At 49.3% G+C, this 15,375-nt stretch overlaps 5 protein-coding genes across 5 annotated transcripts; 3 read left to right on the plus strand and 2 right to left on the minus strand.

Annotated features, from left to right (window-relative positions):
* Positions 1-79: 79 nt before the first annotated feature.
* Positions 80-3,409, minus strand: LTR84_010625 (uncharacterized protein; the record flags this gene model as incomplete). Its single annotated transcript, XM_064854160.1, has 2 exons — positions 80-3,336; positions 3,388-3,409. 2 exons carry the CDS (start codon positions 3,407-3,409, stop codon positions 80-82), a joined length of 3,279 nt encoding a protein of 1,092 aa, XP_064700267.1.
* Positions 3,410-4,144: 735 nt separating this feature from the next.
* LTR84_010626 (uncharacterized protein) lies at positions 4,145-6,836 on the plus strand (the record flags this gene model as incomplete). The annotated part of the gene is made up of 2 exons (XM_064854161.1): positions 4,145-4,306; positions 4,356-6,836. The coding sequence occupies 2 exons, from the start codon at positions 4,145-4,147 to the stop codon at positions 6,834-6,836; spliced, it is 2,643 nt and encodes an 880-aa protein (XP_064700268.1).
* Positions 6,837-7,548: 712 nt separating this feature from the next.
* On the plus strand, positions 7,549-9,271 carry LTR84_010627 (uncharacterized protein; the record flags this gene model as incomplete). The annotated part of the gene is made up of 3 exons (XM_064854162.1): positions 7,549-7,813; positions 7,868-8,029; positions 8,082-9,271. 3 exons carry the CDS (start codon positions 7,549-7,551, stop codon positions 9,269-9,271), a joined length of 1,617 nt encoding a protein of 538 aa, XP_064700269.1.
* A 770-nt stretch (positions 9,272-10,041) lies between these two features.
* Positions 10,042-10,614, minus strand: LTR84_010628 (uncharacterized protein; the record flags this gene model as incomplete). Its single annotated transcript, XM_064854163.1, has 1 exon — positions 10,042-10,614. One exon carries the CDS (start codon positions 10,612-10,614, stop codon positions 10,042-10,044), a length of 573 nt encoding a protein of 190 aa, XP_064700270.1.
* A 1,411-nt stretch (positions 10,615-12,025) lies between these two features.
* CDC48 (AAA ATPase cdc48) lies at positions 12,026-14,722 on the plus strand (the record flags this gene model as incomplete). The annotated part of the gene is made up of 5 exons (XM_064854164.1): positions 12,026-12,075; positions 12,132-12,159; positions 12,220-12,275; positions 12,336-12,585; positions 12,644-14,722. The coding sequence occupies 5 exons, from the start codon at positions 12,026-12,028 to the stop codon at positions 14,720-14,722; spliced, it is 2,463 nt and encodes an 820-aa protein (XP_064700271.1).
* Positions 14,723-15,375: the final 653 nt, after the last annotated feature.

Raw genomic sequence — 15,375 nt, forward strand, 5'->3', positions numbered from 1 at the left:
ATGTGCCATGTAATCAAATGTCCGCATCAAACGCCACGCTATGCTATTTACCTTAAAGTCATGCCCTGGCATTAATGAGTCATTCAAAACTATGCACAGATGCAGTCGAGCTCGGAGTACCTAATGATTCCGTTTCACCTATGCTTTCCTGCGGCTGTAATAGTTGTGCCTGTGGCCATCCTCCCGCGGTGCTCAAAACGGCATCCAAATCGAGGGCGTCGGTAAACCACCTATCCCGCCTAGTGCTGGCTATAGTACCACCTTCCAATGCTGCTCGAGCGGCCCGTGTACGTCTTTGGCGTTTGTTGCTGCTGGATTGGGAGCCACCATCGAGGTCATTGCGAAGGACTGCAAGTCGCTGATCGTAGAGCACAATCTGCCGAATATATGGAGCGATCTCAGTAGCCACAGATACAGCCGAACTGTCTAACGATGGTGCCTTGCGCCCAGGTGGTTGTGGAAGTCCAATGCGATTTTCTTCAGTCAAGGAACCGAATATTTCAAGAATGTCACGGCTCGATAACTGTAGCCGGCGAGGAGCAAGATGGCGTTCTACCAGTTGCTCTCTTGGGCGAATGCGAGTAGTAGACGGCGAGTTTTGCTTGATTTTAGCAGCTAACAAGGGTGAGATCGTGTCGTCCAGAACATCCATAGAACTTCTAGCCTCACATAGTGAGAACAAATCATCAAGTCTTTGCAAGACAGTAGCATGCTGGGAGCGCTCGACGTCTTGATCTACCCAATCAAGGGCAGACATGCCTAAGTGCTCCATCGCAAAACCTATCAAGTCATCAGAGTTGCGCGTCTCAGTCGGTAGCAGGTCATGGCCACTAATGAATGTGTCTTTGCTCACAATCCGAGTGATCGACCCAGGAAAAGAGGTAGCATGTCTCTCATTGTACGGCATCATCCAGTCGATCCCACCTAGTTGCGATCCCACAGTCATTTGACACCAAAAGTTGAGCTCCGTCAACGACGCACGCAGGTCATAGCCTTTGCTGACATAGAGATTTTGAATAGCTTGAGAACTAAGCAGATGGCCCTCAGAAGCAGCGACACTTCGGAGGTACTGGACTGCAACTTCTGTTGAAGGGTTCTCATACTCAAGTGTTGCATATAAGTTCAGATCATCCACCGGTACGGAAGTGGGGTCATTGCAAGTCAATATGACCGGTCTCTTGGAAGCCTGAATAAGTGTTTGTACAGCACTCCAGAAGCCTTTATCTTCTTCAAAGAGAATATCAACCTCTTCAAACAAAATTAGAGACTGCTTCTGAGACTTTGCCTTGCCTCCCTTATTTGCTTCCACGCCAGCAAGCCCTGGCTTTTTGTTTTTCGTTCCATTTCCCATGAAGGCGGCCATCGTTTGCTGATTCGGAGGTAGGTTGACTGGAAGCGCTGGACAAGACTCATTGTCACTCGCAGACACACTAGATCTGCGACTCGATATGCCTGTTGTCCTTTGTACGAGATGATTTTTAGTCATGTCACCAACCTGGTCCATAATATCTCTAGCGTTACGTCGCATACCCGGATAGATTTCGAAAATTTCGAAGCCGAGCTGTTGAGCAACTGCATAGACAGAGGCTGTTTTGCCACACCCAGAAGGCCCAGTAAGGAGTATGGCATTTTTCGGAGACAGACTGTCATTATCTGCATCATCGTCTGAATGGGCAATAAAGTCATCCAGCTCGTCGGTTTTTCTCTTCCGTCGTTTCTTTTGCATGGCAATTTTGGGCTTCGATTGGGTATTGCCGCTTTGGACATTATGAACTTCCAGAGTCCTCAACCAGTCATGCAGAACGTATGCCTGAGGTTGGAGCACCTCTTCCCAGCGTTCCGGCGCATATGCTTGTGGCCACAGACAAGGCCCAGAAGCACGACCTTGGTCGAAAGCAGTGGGTTTCGATTCAATCCTTGATTGCAGCATATTCGCAACTGGCTTGACTAAGGAATCCAGCGTCAAGCTTTCGAATAATGATTTGCCGCTCATGATTAGGCGAGTGGGAAGGTGAACAGAATCTGGGGGTTGAATAAGATCTCTGCGCAATTGACCTCCAAAAGTACTCAGAACATCTTCCGCACAGTCCACACTAGGCACAATGTGTTTTGATTTTGACTTGATCGTAGCCTGTGGTATTGTTTTGCTGGGTAACCAGAGTCGCTCTTCCGGCTGAATGTTATGGAGTGCATTAGGCGGCCAGATAGGGTCGAGCCCAGGGAGAGATTTCTGAGATGTATTTCTCGAGCCGAAGATGATGTCCTTCCACGGTGTTGGTGCTTTGAGTATTACTCGAGACTCATCTTCGGATACTGGACATGCAGAGGCTGCTTCGCTAGCTGCTCTGGAGACCATCGGAGTCAAGGGTTTGTTCAAGAAGAATGGGTGAACAATTTTAGTGCCTGCGGAGGAGGCTTTCTTGGTTTCCCGGAGGGTTTGAGTGGAAGATTGATTGAGGGAGAGGGTTTTGAATGACAAGATCTCGTTGATCTTTTTGCCAGTGTCTGGAGATGCGTAGGGCAGCGTGATCCTTAGTGAAGAAACGAACTTTCCATTCTTCATCTCAACTTTCCTTGCCCTGGAAGGAGTCTTTGTTCTTTTGGTGTTTCTCATAGCTGGTGATGTCTTCTGGGCGTGCTTAGGGGAGTTGATGAGCTTGCCGATCGCGCCTAGGCGAACACTCTTGTTCCTTGGAGTATCCATGGCAGAGTCAGGAGCAGTAGTAGGGCTAGTCAGACTGGGGTCAATTATAGGATCCTTCTCTGAAGGTGACTGAGAAGGATGAGGAAGGGAAGTAAGGGATTGATGCAGATTTAAGTGTTGTTGTGTCTCAAGATCGACCGACCTTTCTGTCGTTGATTCACTGGCATTCGATGGGTCTTGTGAAGTCCCAATGGGTTGTGAATCGAATCCATCATGAATTTGACCTTGCTCTGAAGTCTGACGGCTGGCAGTAGAGCTGGCAGCACGTGTGAGCTGTTCATGCCATGTTTCAGAGCCTGTAAGAGTATTTTCAGCCACTGGGACAACATATTCATGTCCCTGAGATGTCTTCCTTCGTTTGGTTCCCGCATTGTCTGGCATTATGTCATGGTAAATGTTCTCGTGGTACGTATATTTGACAGGTTGTGTAGGGTTCCACGACGATCTACTGCTGAGTGCAACTGTGCGCGACTTCTCAGGCGATACTGTTGGATGACTCTGAGATCTATCAACCATATTATCAGGGTTCATGGCTTCAGCAATTGTCGTCTTTTCCTCGAGTGCACCGTCGATGGAGAGTGGACCTGCAGCCTGCGAAGGGCTATGGGTATCAGAATCATGATCCGTCCGTTCTGCATAAGATAATCAGTCTCCGGAGGCATATTGTTTCAAGGTGGTGTTACCTTTTCGAAAGAATGGGTGCATGTGCATGATATTTGACCTGGAAGAGCCATGCTCCGCCAGGGTCGCCATTCATCAAAGGGCAATCAATCGAGTCAACTCCGTCATTGAGATTTAGGAACCACAAAACGATGTATGCGTTTACAAGTGGTGTAAGAAGGTAAGATCAAGATTCTCCGATTAATTTGTTCAACAAGGCAGTGAAGTAGATGAAGTGGTTTGAGCAGGATTTTGGGAGCAACTGAACAGAAATGAACATGAAGCAAGTTTCACTGTGGTAAATGGACAACGCGTCCGTACGCGACTCGAATTGCCCGTGGCAGGTGCGGGGAGCGTCAATGGGCAGGAGCATTAAAGCACCGATGATTGGGCGCTAAGGACAGAAAGAATCAAATGTGCCGCTGCTTTATATAGCGGCAGACTTGTTGGTCTATTCATCAGTCGTACTAGGATGATTTATATGTGTAAGAGTGAATTAGATGAAACGAGTTACTTCTAGAATAGAGGAACAGGGTAGTTCAATCATACCTGCTAAAATGATGTCTCAAGGATATTGCTCTATCCAGAATCACGTGATGACAGCTGTAGTCGCTGTAAAGTGGCAAGTGCGGGAGATCGACCGCTAAACAATCTCGTTCTCCGCATCCAAGTTATTGGTGGGAGTTTTTTTTCTGACTTGCCCTTCGTTTCTAGATTTCAAGCAGAAGCACGACCGCCAGCAATACAGGAACTTCAGCTGCAATGTTTATACTGTGAAAGATGGAAATTATCCCACCTCATCCATTGGCAAAGCTGCCGCGATCCACAAGGCCAGATGCCATCCCTCAATTCGCTGTGGTCTCCGCAAGTCGTCAAGGAATTCGGAGGCGGAGACAAGAGATTTGTGCAGCCATTGATGGGGACTCATTAAGTTTATACGAGGTGAAACTCCTTCCACTGCAGAGTTGAATCTGTCTAACATGTATGACAGCTTAACAATGGAAGCATCTTGGCCTCATATCCCGTACCACCCGCAAGTTCCTTCTCCGGCCCTCCTGTGTCAACGGTGGAAAAGCAAGATGGAAGTATTCACCGCCGTACATACTGCGCCATCAAGCGTGATACCCTTAAAATCCAGTACTTTCAGAGTCAAGACCAAGACCCACACCAGCCCAAAGCCATCACAAGCACCGATTTGAATCAACAGTACAGTGACATTGTGCTTCTTGACCTGATTAGCGGTGCAAACGATCAACAAAAGCAGGTGTTTGTGCTCCAACAAGATGGCACCATCACAATATTTTCAGAAGATCTTGCTCAGACCATCACAGAAACATCTATTTCAACCACCAAGTCGATGCGAATATTGGCTGCCCAACATTTATCCGGGACAGAAGCTGGGAAGAGTGTTCTCAAACAGAGACCTGACCTGGTTAATGCGGCAGCTCCAAATGCCTCTTACCTTGCTGTCGTCTATACAACGTCCAACGATAGACAAGTCAACCTCGAGAAGCTCTACTATGCTGTCTATGCTATTGAAGAGTCGACCCGAGATGACAGAGTCCGATCGCTTTCTGAGTGTAGTCTTGGTATGAACGGGCGCGAAACTAAATCGATTGATGTCAAAAGTGTCTCGTGCACTTTCAGCTCTTCGGTTTCACATCTTCATCTGCGATTTGGCGGCTCGCTCTTCACCTATGCTCTCTCAGGGATTTTGCCACAGCAGACATCTGTGCTCCATACTGGCTTTACCGGTCCCTCCGAGATACTTGCAATTTCTCCTGTTTTTGCAATATCCTCACACCAACGGAATTTACGCTTGTTTGATCTGAAGTACCAGACAACCCAAGCTCACGTCGACCCCAGCAGATCCGCTCTAAAACGCAAACGGAATCAATCAGGAGCAGAGCCTCCAATTGAGTTTGTCACCTACATTCCTAAATTAGCTCGTATTGTTGGAAAGTGCCGAAACCAACTCGTTGCCATCGACATCATCGCGAAGGAAGACCCCAAGAGGCTGTTGAGAGTAGGGTCAAACCTCATCCAAAATATTGGTCAAACAATCATGGCATCCGATTCGCACTACGAGATGAAGACCGGGTTGAAGAACCTCACCATTGGTACCATTGGCCAAGGCAATACATCCGACGACGAGTGGCAAAACTCACGTAGACAACTGGACCAACTGGCGCAAAGAGGCGACGTTGCAGGATTTGAGGATGCTTTCATCTACGAAGTCCGCAAACCATATCTTGCTCTGTCATATACTGGCAACATGGACGATGATTTTCCAGCAGCCAGTATTCCCGACGTCAAGTCCAAATATTTGTTGACCAAGATCTTTCGATTGGAGACAGCCTCGGCTGGCGACCGTCCGACACACGCCAACATCATCCTCAGGGTACAACTTCCAAGTGTTCGCTTGATCTTGTGGCTCTCCAGGTTAGGTTTGCTGAGCACTCGCTTGGTGCAAACAGCCATGCATGGCACCACTCCATATGCCATGGGCGAATTTCTGCAACCTGGTGCTGTAGCACAAGCTCTACTGGCACTGGATCCCACACTACAGCTTTTACAAAAATGTATTGAAAATGGATTCAGCCACTACGTTGATGAACAGGCTGCCACTGTGCATATGCTGATCACACAAGCACTTTCATTCCCAGGAGATGAAATTGAGGATCAAGGGAACGGAGCTCCCAGCCACGAAGTCATCAAACTGGCCGAGACACAACTTCAGACAACTGGGGACGATTCGCAGACGAGCTGGGTGCCAGAGCAGGTCAAGCAAGCGCTTGTTGCAGCCTTGAACAGATTTGGCTCCGCTGCAGTATCAACCGTTACGCCAATTCTCAAAAAATCTTTCAGTCAAACTGAGATCTTGGCTCTCATTCAATTGTTACGGCAGCAACTTTTTCAAGGTGGTCATACGCAATCCTTCCGAACACTGGCACTTTTAGAAACTGATGACAAAGTTGTCGTCAGCCTTGAAGCAGTGGTTAGAGTGTTATCCTGTTGTATTGATAGCATTGGCCCCCTTGGGTTGATCGGAACTATTGACAACGAAGCATTTGTTGATAGCATTATTCCTGATCTACTTTCAGAGATTGCGAGTACCAAAGAAAGCCTGGAAGATGCGGCTGAACTTCAAGGGATCCTTCGAGAGACACTCCGTTTCCACGAGTCGTTCCAGAGGAACCGGAAGGGAGATGCTCGCTCGAACCTAGGCGCTGGCAAAGAATTGAAACAACAACCAGGCACGATTGTGACTCTGTACTCAGATCTTGGAGAAGGGATGGATGGACCGGGTGAGGGACGAAGCCTTCCCTTGAGCCTGGGAGTCGACACAGCCATCAGTTCTCACAAGGTCAGAAAAGGAGGTGGTCAAATACTACGTCGAAGTGCACGGGAGAAGAATATGCTCAGACAGAGACAGAAAGGACCCTACTCGTTTGAGCGATTGGTCTTGTAGTTAGTCTGCATGAGCCTCGAATACCTCGTAATCCGTACTCCATCAAGACACAAAGAATAATGATCGACGTCCAGATTAGTTTCTAGAAGCCGTTGCATGTTGATGGATGATCTCCTGGACGTGGTCAATGGTGTGCTTTTTAAGATTGTACCTTGCTCGATTCGATCGAACCGAGAGTCGGACTATTACCACTATTACCACTAGCTTCGTTAGCGCCATGATGGCCGCCACTAATTCACCAAGTGGCCGCAGCCCCCAGTCAGTTCCTCATTCCAGTTCACTGCACCGCAACTCGTATACCACCACATGGCCTGAGGTTGCAAACTGGACACTCAACTGCGCTGCGCTGATCTCGATTGTTCTGTGTTCCTGCTAAACAACGCTGCTCTCAAATCTGACTCTGCATAACGCCCCTCCTCGACCGTTCGTGCACTCGGAGACTAAACCCACCTGATCCTACCGAGACTCCTCCCTCCTCCCACCTCATCACGAAAACCCCCCCCAAACCTAAGCCTCAGGGCTGGACCACCACGACTCCTGCTCGACTCGAACCCCTGTCTTCTATCGCTTCTTTGGCGGAGCCCATCCTACGGGAAAAAGGTCAAGACTTTGCGATAGTCCCTTACTAGCCCCAGTCCCTTCTCACGGCTGGGGTCAGGACTCGGGACAAGGCCGAACAAGAGCCAGAGTGCCGCATGCCAACTGAACAAACATGGCATTTCCTGGAGCAACATATCATGCAGACTCTGATGCAGATGATGAGTATGAGAGAAGTGTCATGACTTCACCAGTTCAGTTACATACCGACTCGGAAACCTCTTCGGAGCCTCAATCCAATGAACATACCCCCACCACCTTTGACAATGCTGGGGAAGATCCTAATCTACCTCGGACGATCATAACAGAATGGACTCCAGATGATTGTGCACAATTTGTTTCGAGTTTGAATCTGCGGCAGTACTGTCAGGCTTTCATAGGTACGGTCATCCCTTGTTCCGTTGAGGACCGTTGGACTGATCATTATTGAACAGAACACGGCATTGAAGGAGAAGCACTTGTGGCTCTCAAGCATGATGAACTCAAGGAGATGGGAATCGCCAGCGTTGGCCATAGGTTGACCATCCTGAAGAATGTCTATGACATGAAAGTCAATCAAGACATTCCCGTCGAGCCTGATGATTATGTCCCACCCAGTAAGCCGCCATATGTTTGCATGAAGAATATCTCTCTAACCCGGTCATGAAGCGGCCGAACGGAATCCTCAACATGAAATGGCTACGAAAGAGGACATTGCACGCATTGCCAGATCCATCATTCGACTGCGTGATGAACGAATTGCCCAGACAGAGGCCCAATTGACAAGATTGGCGGATGATTATCGTAAACTGCGCCAGGAATTACTCCCCGTGTTCAAAATGGCCAAAGAACGATCCGAACCACTACCTTACGCCCCATACCAAAATAATCCAACCATCAGCCCCGAAATCTATCAACAAGACCTCAGCTCTCCAGTTACGACGACACAACCAGTACTAGAAAAGACCAGCTTAACACGAACATTTTCCAAGAAGCTAGGATTAAGTTCCACGCCAAAGAACAACTCCCCAACATATATCCCCAGCACAATACACGAAGGAAGGACAACAGAGAATTCAGCCTTGGATCCGTCCGCCGCGGCCAGTTTAGCCTCCAACACTTTGACTGCGTCGATGTCAGGTGGCATGTTATCTCAACCGTCACCCATTGCACCCTCGCCGACATCTCCCTTGCCATATCATCAACCACTTGCTCCCCGATCATATCAAAGGGACGGTGTTTCGATATCGAGGTACGACGGCTCGGACGAGATATCATCTCGGATCAAAGAAGTCACACTCGAACGAAACATACTGGACCGAGACCCTCCAACATCAGCCAAGTCGGTGTCCGCCAAACTGAATCCCACCAACTCAACCATCTCAAACGCCTCCACACTAATCCCATCACGAGAAATGTCCGCATCGGTACCTCCGAACCTACCATCCAGTGCCGCAGGCGGCCAAACACCGGGCGACGCACCATCAGTGGAGATCTTCAAATCATTCCGAGTCGGACTAGAAGATCCATGTTACAAGGTCCTCCCCGCCGCACTCCGCAAGTATAACATCCAAGCAGACTGGCGGCAATATGCTCTATACATTGTATACGGAGACCAAGAACGATGCGTCGGGCTGGAAGAGAAACCACTAGCACTGTTTAAAGATCTTGACCGCGAGGGCAAGAAACCCATGTTCATGCTCCGCAAACTTGCCAACCCAATCCTGGAAGTCCCCGGTTCAGGGGGAGGCATCAAATCTCTGGGTATGGGCAGTGGTGGAAACAGTGGGATAGGCATATCCAATACTGTGAATGGACGCCCCATGCAGGCCCAAACACTACCTGGCGGAGTGCTGTAACGAGGCTGGAATGGGGCTTACTAGAGCCCAGGTCAAGAAGGAGAGAGATGAAAGTCTCTCTCCAACACTTCACGTCTTCATCTGAGATTATTATCCTTTCCCACAGAACCACCCCACCAACCAGCATGAGGACGACGGATGTGTGAGCTTGAGGTTATGACGTGTCATGGTGGCCTATTCCTCCCCTACCATTACCCTACCCTACAGATCTGCTCTCGCGAGTCGAGAATTCATCCCGCCCCTTGCTTGCACTCCGCCTTCTACTCCCAACTGCTCTTTGACTTCCCCTGCGAAACTAGCGGCTCCGAGATATAAACATGAATGGAATTTTTGTTCTTCTTCTTCGCAAACCCGTTCAGGTGACTTTTAGATCTCCAAGTGTGAATGTGAGAGAGTCATATCCCATGTGGGTGCCATGCAGCAGTACGTGACTAATGCGTATGTAATAGAGAAACTGGAGTTTGTAGATATTTAAGAACCGCCCCATCCCTATGCCGTGGCTTGATTCACGTCCATTCCAATGATTCGACTCCGACTCCGGCCCCGACTCCGACTCCAACGCCCGTCGCTATGCATTGATATACAGTAAGAGATTCCCCGTTCCATTTCTTCTTTCCAAGAGCAAGGGAATCTGAGACAGGCAAGGTAGGTAGTGGCTCATTCCCATTTGGCCTTCCTAATCCCACGGGGAGCCCGACAGAGAACATATCCCAAAACCAACAGCCATCCGATCACCCACCCAATGTAGTTAGTTATTCAAACCCATGATTTCAATCACTGTCATCGTCAATCGGCTGGACGACATCCTTGATGCGGTCCTTGAGAAACTCGACGGCGACCTCGACCGTTGTCTCCGGGATCCTCACGTCCGGCAGGCCATCGGGTCCGCCCGACCACTCTTTACTGACGGGGATAGCACCATTGCCGTTGACACCGTTGATCGCCACGCCAGTGGGCGTGCTGATGCCGTTCGCGCCTTTCTTGTCGCTGCCCTTGTCCTTGTCTTTCCCCGTACCCGACGTCTCGATCTGCTTGTCTCCTGCGGCCTGTGACTTTGAGATGCGTGCCCGCCGCAGTACTTCCGTCATCAGTTCTGGAAATGTGTCGCAGGAGCCATTGCGCAGGAGCTCCGCGCTGAGCGCCCGGACTCGGTCGGTCCAGCCGCTCCGTGCGAGACTGTCGGCTAGGAGGGTCGAGAGCTCGGGGATCGCGCCTTGGTTGCGTAGGTGGGCGATTAGGGCTTGGCTGGTGCTGCTAGGGAGGGTGCTGCTTGTCGAGGTAAGAGATGTTGGTAGAGGGATTGTGATGTCGTTGGTGGAGGGGGTGGTGTCGGTTGTTGACATTGTGGTTTTTGGGCGTCTGGGTTGTGGTCTCTGGGTTTATCGTTGGTGGAGGTGGAGGGGGGATAGATCAGGAGTATGGGTGAGGAAGAATGGTGATTTGATCATGAGCATACAGATTGGCTCCGAAGGTGGGAAGGGTTTTGCTCGGTGGTGGATGGGCCAGTGGCAGATAGTACGAGGAGGAAGTGTAAGTCGTTAGCTTTTGATGCCAGGAACTTTTTGGTAGCCCTGCAGAAAGTGGATGCCCGTGCGGAGATGAAAGAGGGGTGATTGAGGAAGGAACTTGGGAGGGCACGTGGAGAGATTAATGACTTGCGACGTGTTTGATTTTATGGACTTTCAAAGTACGTAAGTGGACAGTAGCTATGGGGCAGTAAGGGTGGCAGTCTACTTGGGATGCAACTGTGATGGTTGAATATATATAGCAGAGTGCATTTGCAGTCAGAATGGTAGGATCGAATTGCGTGAATAGAGATACTAAGAACAATAAGAACGGATGAATTGGAGCCAGAGATATCCACTACTTGTCTACACTATTGCTGTCTTGCTGGCAGGCACCTAGGAAAGGGTGAAGAAGGAATCACAACAAAAGGTGAAACGAAAACACTTAGAGTCTGTGGAGTAATTCAGATCAGGCTGTTCAGCCTTGCCACGAGAAAGTGAAGGAGTAGTACCTGACAGGCAACGTGGCTGGGACATCACAGATAGGGTAAAGAGGGTTTGGGCAGATAGGCTGCAGCCAGTTATGCCTCACAAGGCTCAGTGGTTGAATCCAAATAGTGGCGAGGCAGAGAGGATGATAGGTGAAAGAAAGAAGGTTCTATCTGATTCCTTCCGTGACGAGGATGAAATGTTGATGATTATCATGATTAGAGATGCCACACCTTGGGGGTCCAGGCAAGACCGGAGGACGGGACTGCAGTTAGGCGGCAACAGGCGACGTGTTTGGCACTGAGCCTGACCCGACTTTATCAAATGACTGCCAAGGCGGTGGTATGTCCACAGAGTTTAGACCTTTATTTGTGCCTGACAGATCCCATTTTAAACACTAGTAGGCAGTGGCAGCCGTGGGACCTGCAGAGTGGCCAGTTCAAGTGACTGCACCTTCAATTGCCTTGGGAAACGACATCACTACTACTGGCACTGCATCACTCACTCCAACTTCGCCTTCAACTTTCCGTCCCCAAAAGCTTTCTTTCCTTACAATCTCTCACCTTCCATCACCATCATCCACCTTCCTCGCATATCAAGGCTCTTCTCTTCTACCAGGGACCTTGACATCTTTTCATCTCTCTTCCATCCCTGTGACTCCAGACCCGACCCAAAGATTCAACCTCCCACACTTACTGTCTGAGGACCACACCCATCCACACCATCCACCCAGTTCCCTTCTCTCAGATCCATTGCAACCATGTCCGCAAAACCTGAATCCTCCCAACCCAAGGGGAAGGTGAACCTACAGTATGCATTAAAGCAGTCCAGTTTCCATCAAATCCAGCTTACTAACTACTCAACAGCGATGCCTCTGGCGCCGAGAAGAAAGAGGTAAACCACTCCCAACAATCTCAATCCTCAAAAAGCCTTTGACTGACAGATCCTCCCCAGGAGCTCGACACATCCACAGCCATCCTCAAGAAAAAGAAGAAGCCAAATTCCTTGATGTGAGTTGACCCCCAGCAAGACTGCGAGGCAAAGACAAACAAGGCTAATTCCCTCCACAGCGTCACAGATGCCACCAACGATGACAACTCAATCATTGCTCTATCCAACAACACAATGGAAACCCTACAACTTTTCCGAGGTGATACAGTCCTGGTCAAAGGAAAGAAGAGAAAAGACACAGTTTTGATCGTCTTGGCTGATGATGATCTGGATGATGGCTCCGCTCGAATCAATCGTGTCGTGAGACACAACCTGAGAGTCAAGCACGGCGACATCATCACCGTCCATCCTTGCCCAGACATCAAATATGTAAGCCCCGAACCTCACTCATGGATTGTCCTTGAATCAGATCTAACCTTTTTTACAGGCTAAGCGCATCGCAGTGCTCCCCATTGCCGATACAGTTGAAGGATTGACTGGTTCTTTATTCGACGTTTTCCTTGCTCCTTACTTCCGCGAAGCCTACAGACCTGTTAGACAAGGCGATCTATTCACCGTCCGTGCCAGTATGAGACAGGTCGAATTCAAAGTCGTCGAGGTCGATCCTCCCGAGTACGGCATTGTTGCTCAAGATACAGTCATTCATTGTGAAGGTGATCCAATTCAGCGAGAAGATGAGGAAGGAAACCTTAACGAGGTCGGATACGACGATATTGGAGGTTGCAGAAAACAAATGGCTCAGATTCGAGAGTTGGTCGAGCTCCCTCTTCGCCACCCACAACTTTTCAAGTCCATCGGTATCAAACCTCCACGAGGCATTCTCATGTTCGGTCCTCCCGGTACCGGTAAGACATTGATGGCCCGAGCTGTCGCCAACGAAACCGGCGCCTTCTTTTTCCTCATCAACGGTCCAGAAATCATGTCCAAAATGGCTGGTGAATCCGAGTCCAATCTCCGCAAGGCATTCGAAGAGGCCGAGAAGAACTCTCCTGCCATCATCTTCATTGACGAAATTGATTCCATTGCACCCAAGCGTGAAAAGACCAACGGTGAAGTCGAGCGACGTGTGGTTTCTCAATTGCTCACCTTGATGGACGGCATGAAGGCTCGTTCCAACGTGGTTGTCATGGCCGCCACCAACCGACCCAACTCAATTGATCCTGCTCTTCGTCGTTTTGGTCGTTTCGATCGAGAAGTCGACATCGGCATTCCCGATCCTACCGGTCGTCTTGAGATTCTTCAGATCCACACCAAGAACATGAAATTGGGTGAAGATGTTGATCTTGAATCCATTGCCGCTGAGACACACGGTTATGTCGGTTCTGATATTGCCTCTCTCTGCTCCGAAGCCGCCATGCAACAGATCCGTGAGAAGATGGATTTGATTGATTTGGACGAAGATACCATTGACGCTGAAGTGTTGGATTCGTTAGGAGTCACCATGGACAATTTCCGATTTGCTCTTGGTGTATCCAATCCCTCTGCTCTTCGTGAGGTGGCTGTTGTCGAGGTTCCCAATGTTCGTTGGGACGACATTGGTGGATTGGAGAATGTCAAGCGCGAACTTATCGAATCCGTACAATACCCCGTCGACCATCCCGAGAAGTTCCTCAAGTTCGGTCTCTCACCGTCTCGAGGTGTTTTGTTCTACGGTCCCCCCGGTACTGGTAAGACTATGCTTGCCAAGGCGGTAGCCAACGAGTGTGCTGCCAACTTCATTTCAATCAAGGGTCCCGAACTCTTGAGCATGTGGTTTGGTGAATCTGAAAGCAACATTCGAGACATTTTCGACAAGGCACGTGCGGCAGCTCCCTGTGTGGTCTTCTTGGACGAACTTGATTCAATTGCCAAGTCGCGTGGTGGATCTAATGGTGATGCTGGAGGTGCATCTGACCGAGTTGTCAACCAGCTTCTGACAGAAATGGACGGTATGACATCCAAGAAGAACGTCTTTGTCATTGGTGCCACCAATCGACCTGAACAACTCGACAATGCCCTTTGCCGACCTGGTCGTCTTGATACTCTTGTCTATGTTCCTCTTCCCGACGAGGCATCTCGTGCAGGTATCCTACGTGCGCAACTCAGAAAGACACCTGTGGCTGATGATGTCGATATTGATTTCATTGCCAGCAAGACTCATGGCTTTTCTGGTGCCGATTTGGGCTTTGTCACTCAACGTGCCGTCAAGCTTGCCATCAAGCAATCAATTGCTTACGACATCGAGAAACAAAAGGAACGTGAAGCTGCCGGTGAGGATGCCATGGAAGACGATGGCGAAGATGATCCCGTTCCACAGTTGACCAAGGCACATTTCGAGGAGGCAATGCAAGCAGCACGAAGATCCGTCAGTGATGTCGAGATCCGACGATATGAAGCCTTCGCCCAGGCCATGAAGCAAAGTGGAGGCAGTGCTTTCTTCAAGTTCCCCGAGGCTGGAGAGTTGGCAAATGCCGCCAACGGCAATGGATTTGGGGATGCTGGCAATGATGACAGCTTGTACGACTAGGCGAGCTGGTTGAAGAAATTGGCTAATTAGACATGGGTGCTTGCTTTCCTGATGGAATCGCGAGCCCTACCGGCAACCATTTGCACACGGGACGAGTGTCAAGGGGAAGATTATGAGGTGCAGCTATTCCTGGTAGATGGTGATTTAAATTCTTCCAACATAACGAGTGAGCAAGGTCATTAGTTGTGGATGGGATTGGGCATGGCCTGTACTTGTCAAAACCCCATTATTGCAAAGCCAGGCAAATTGTATTCTACATAGAGCAGGTGAAGGGATTGATGGGAGATAGCACAGATAGCATACAGGCAAAATAGAATGCTTGACCAGTTTTATTGAGGCTGTCTTGACTCGTGTCTTATTAGATATCAGCCTTATCATCGTGTTCACATGGGAACAAGGCTTTTGGTAGAGGTGCATAGAATGACGCACAAAATCTCCCAAAGCCGGATGACCCACCTCGTTCCCGGCGCTGCCGCCTAAGGATTATTCACACTTCAACTTCCTCTACTCTCCCTAATCCACTTAATTTCCCGGCCTCCCATTACCACTTTTTAACTCTTTATTGCTATCCTCTACTTACTCTCCTCGACGTACCCTCATCTTGTCTTTCAGTCTTGTTCGCATACCTACACTATAGCAATAATGGGTATCTC

Source organism: Exophiala bonariae, assembly GCF_035927105.1.
Source record: "Exophiala bonariae strain CCFEE 5792 chromosome Unknown scaffold_46, whole genome shotgun sequence".
Classification (NCBI taxonomy): domain Eukaryota; kingdom Fungi; phylum Ascomycota; class Eurotiomycetes; order Chaetothyriales; family Herpotrichiellaceae; genus Exophiala; species Exophiala bonariae.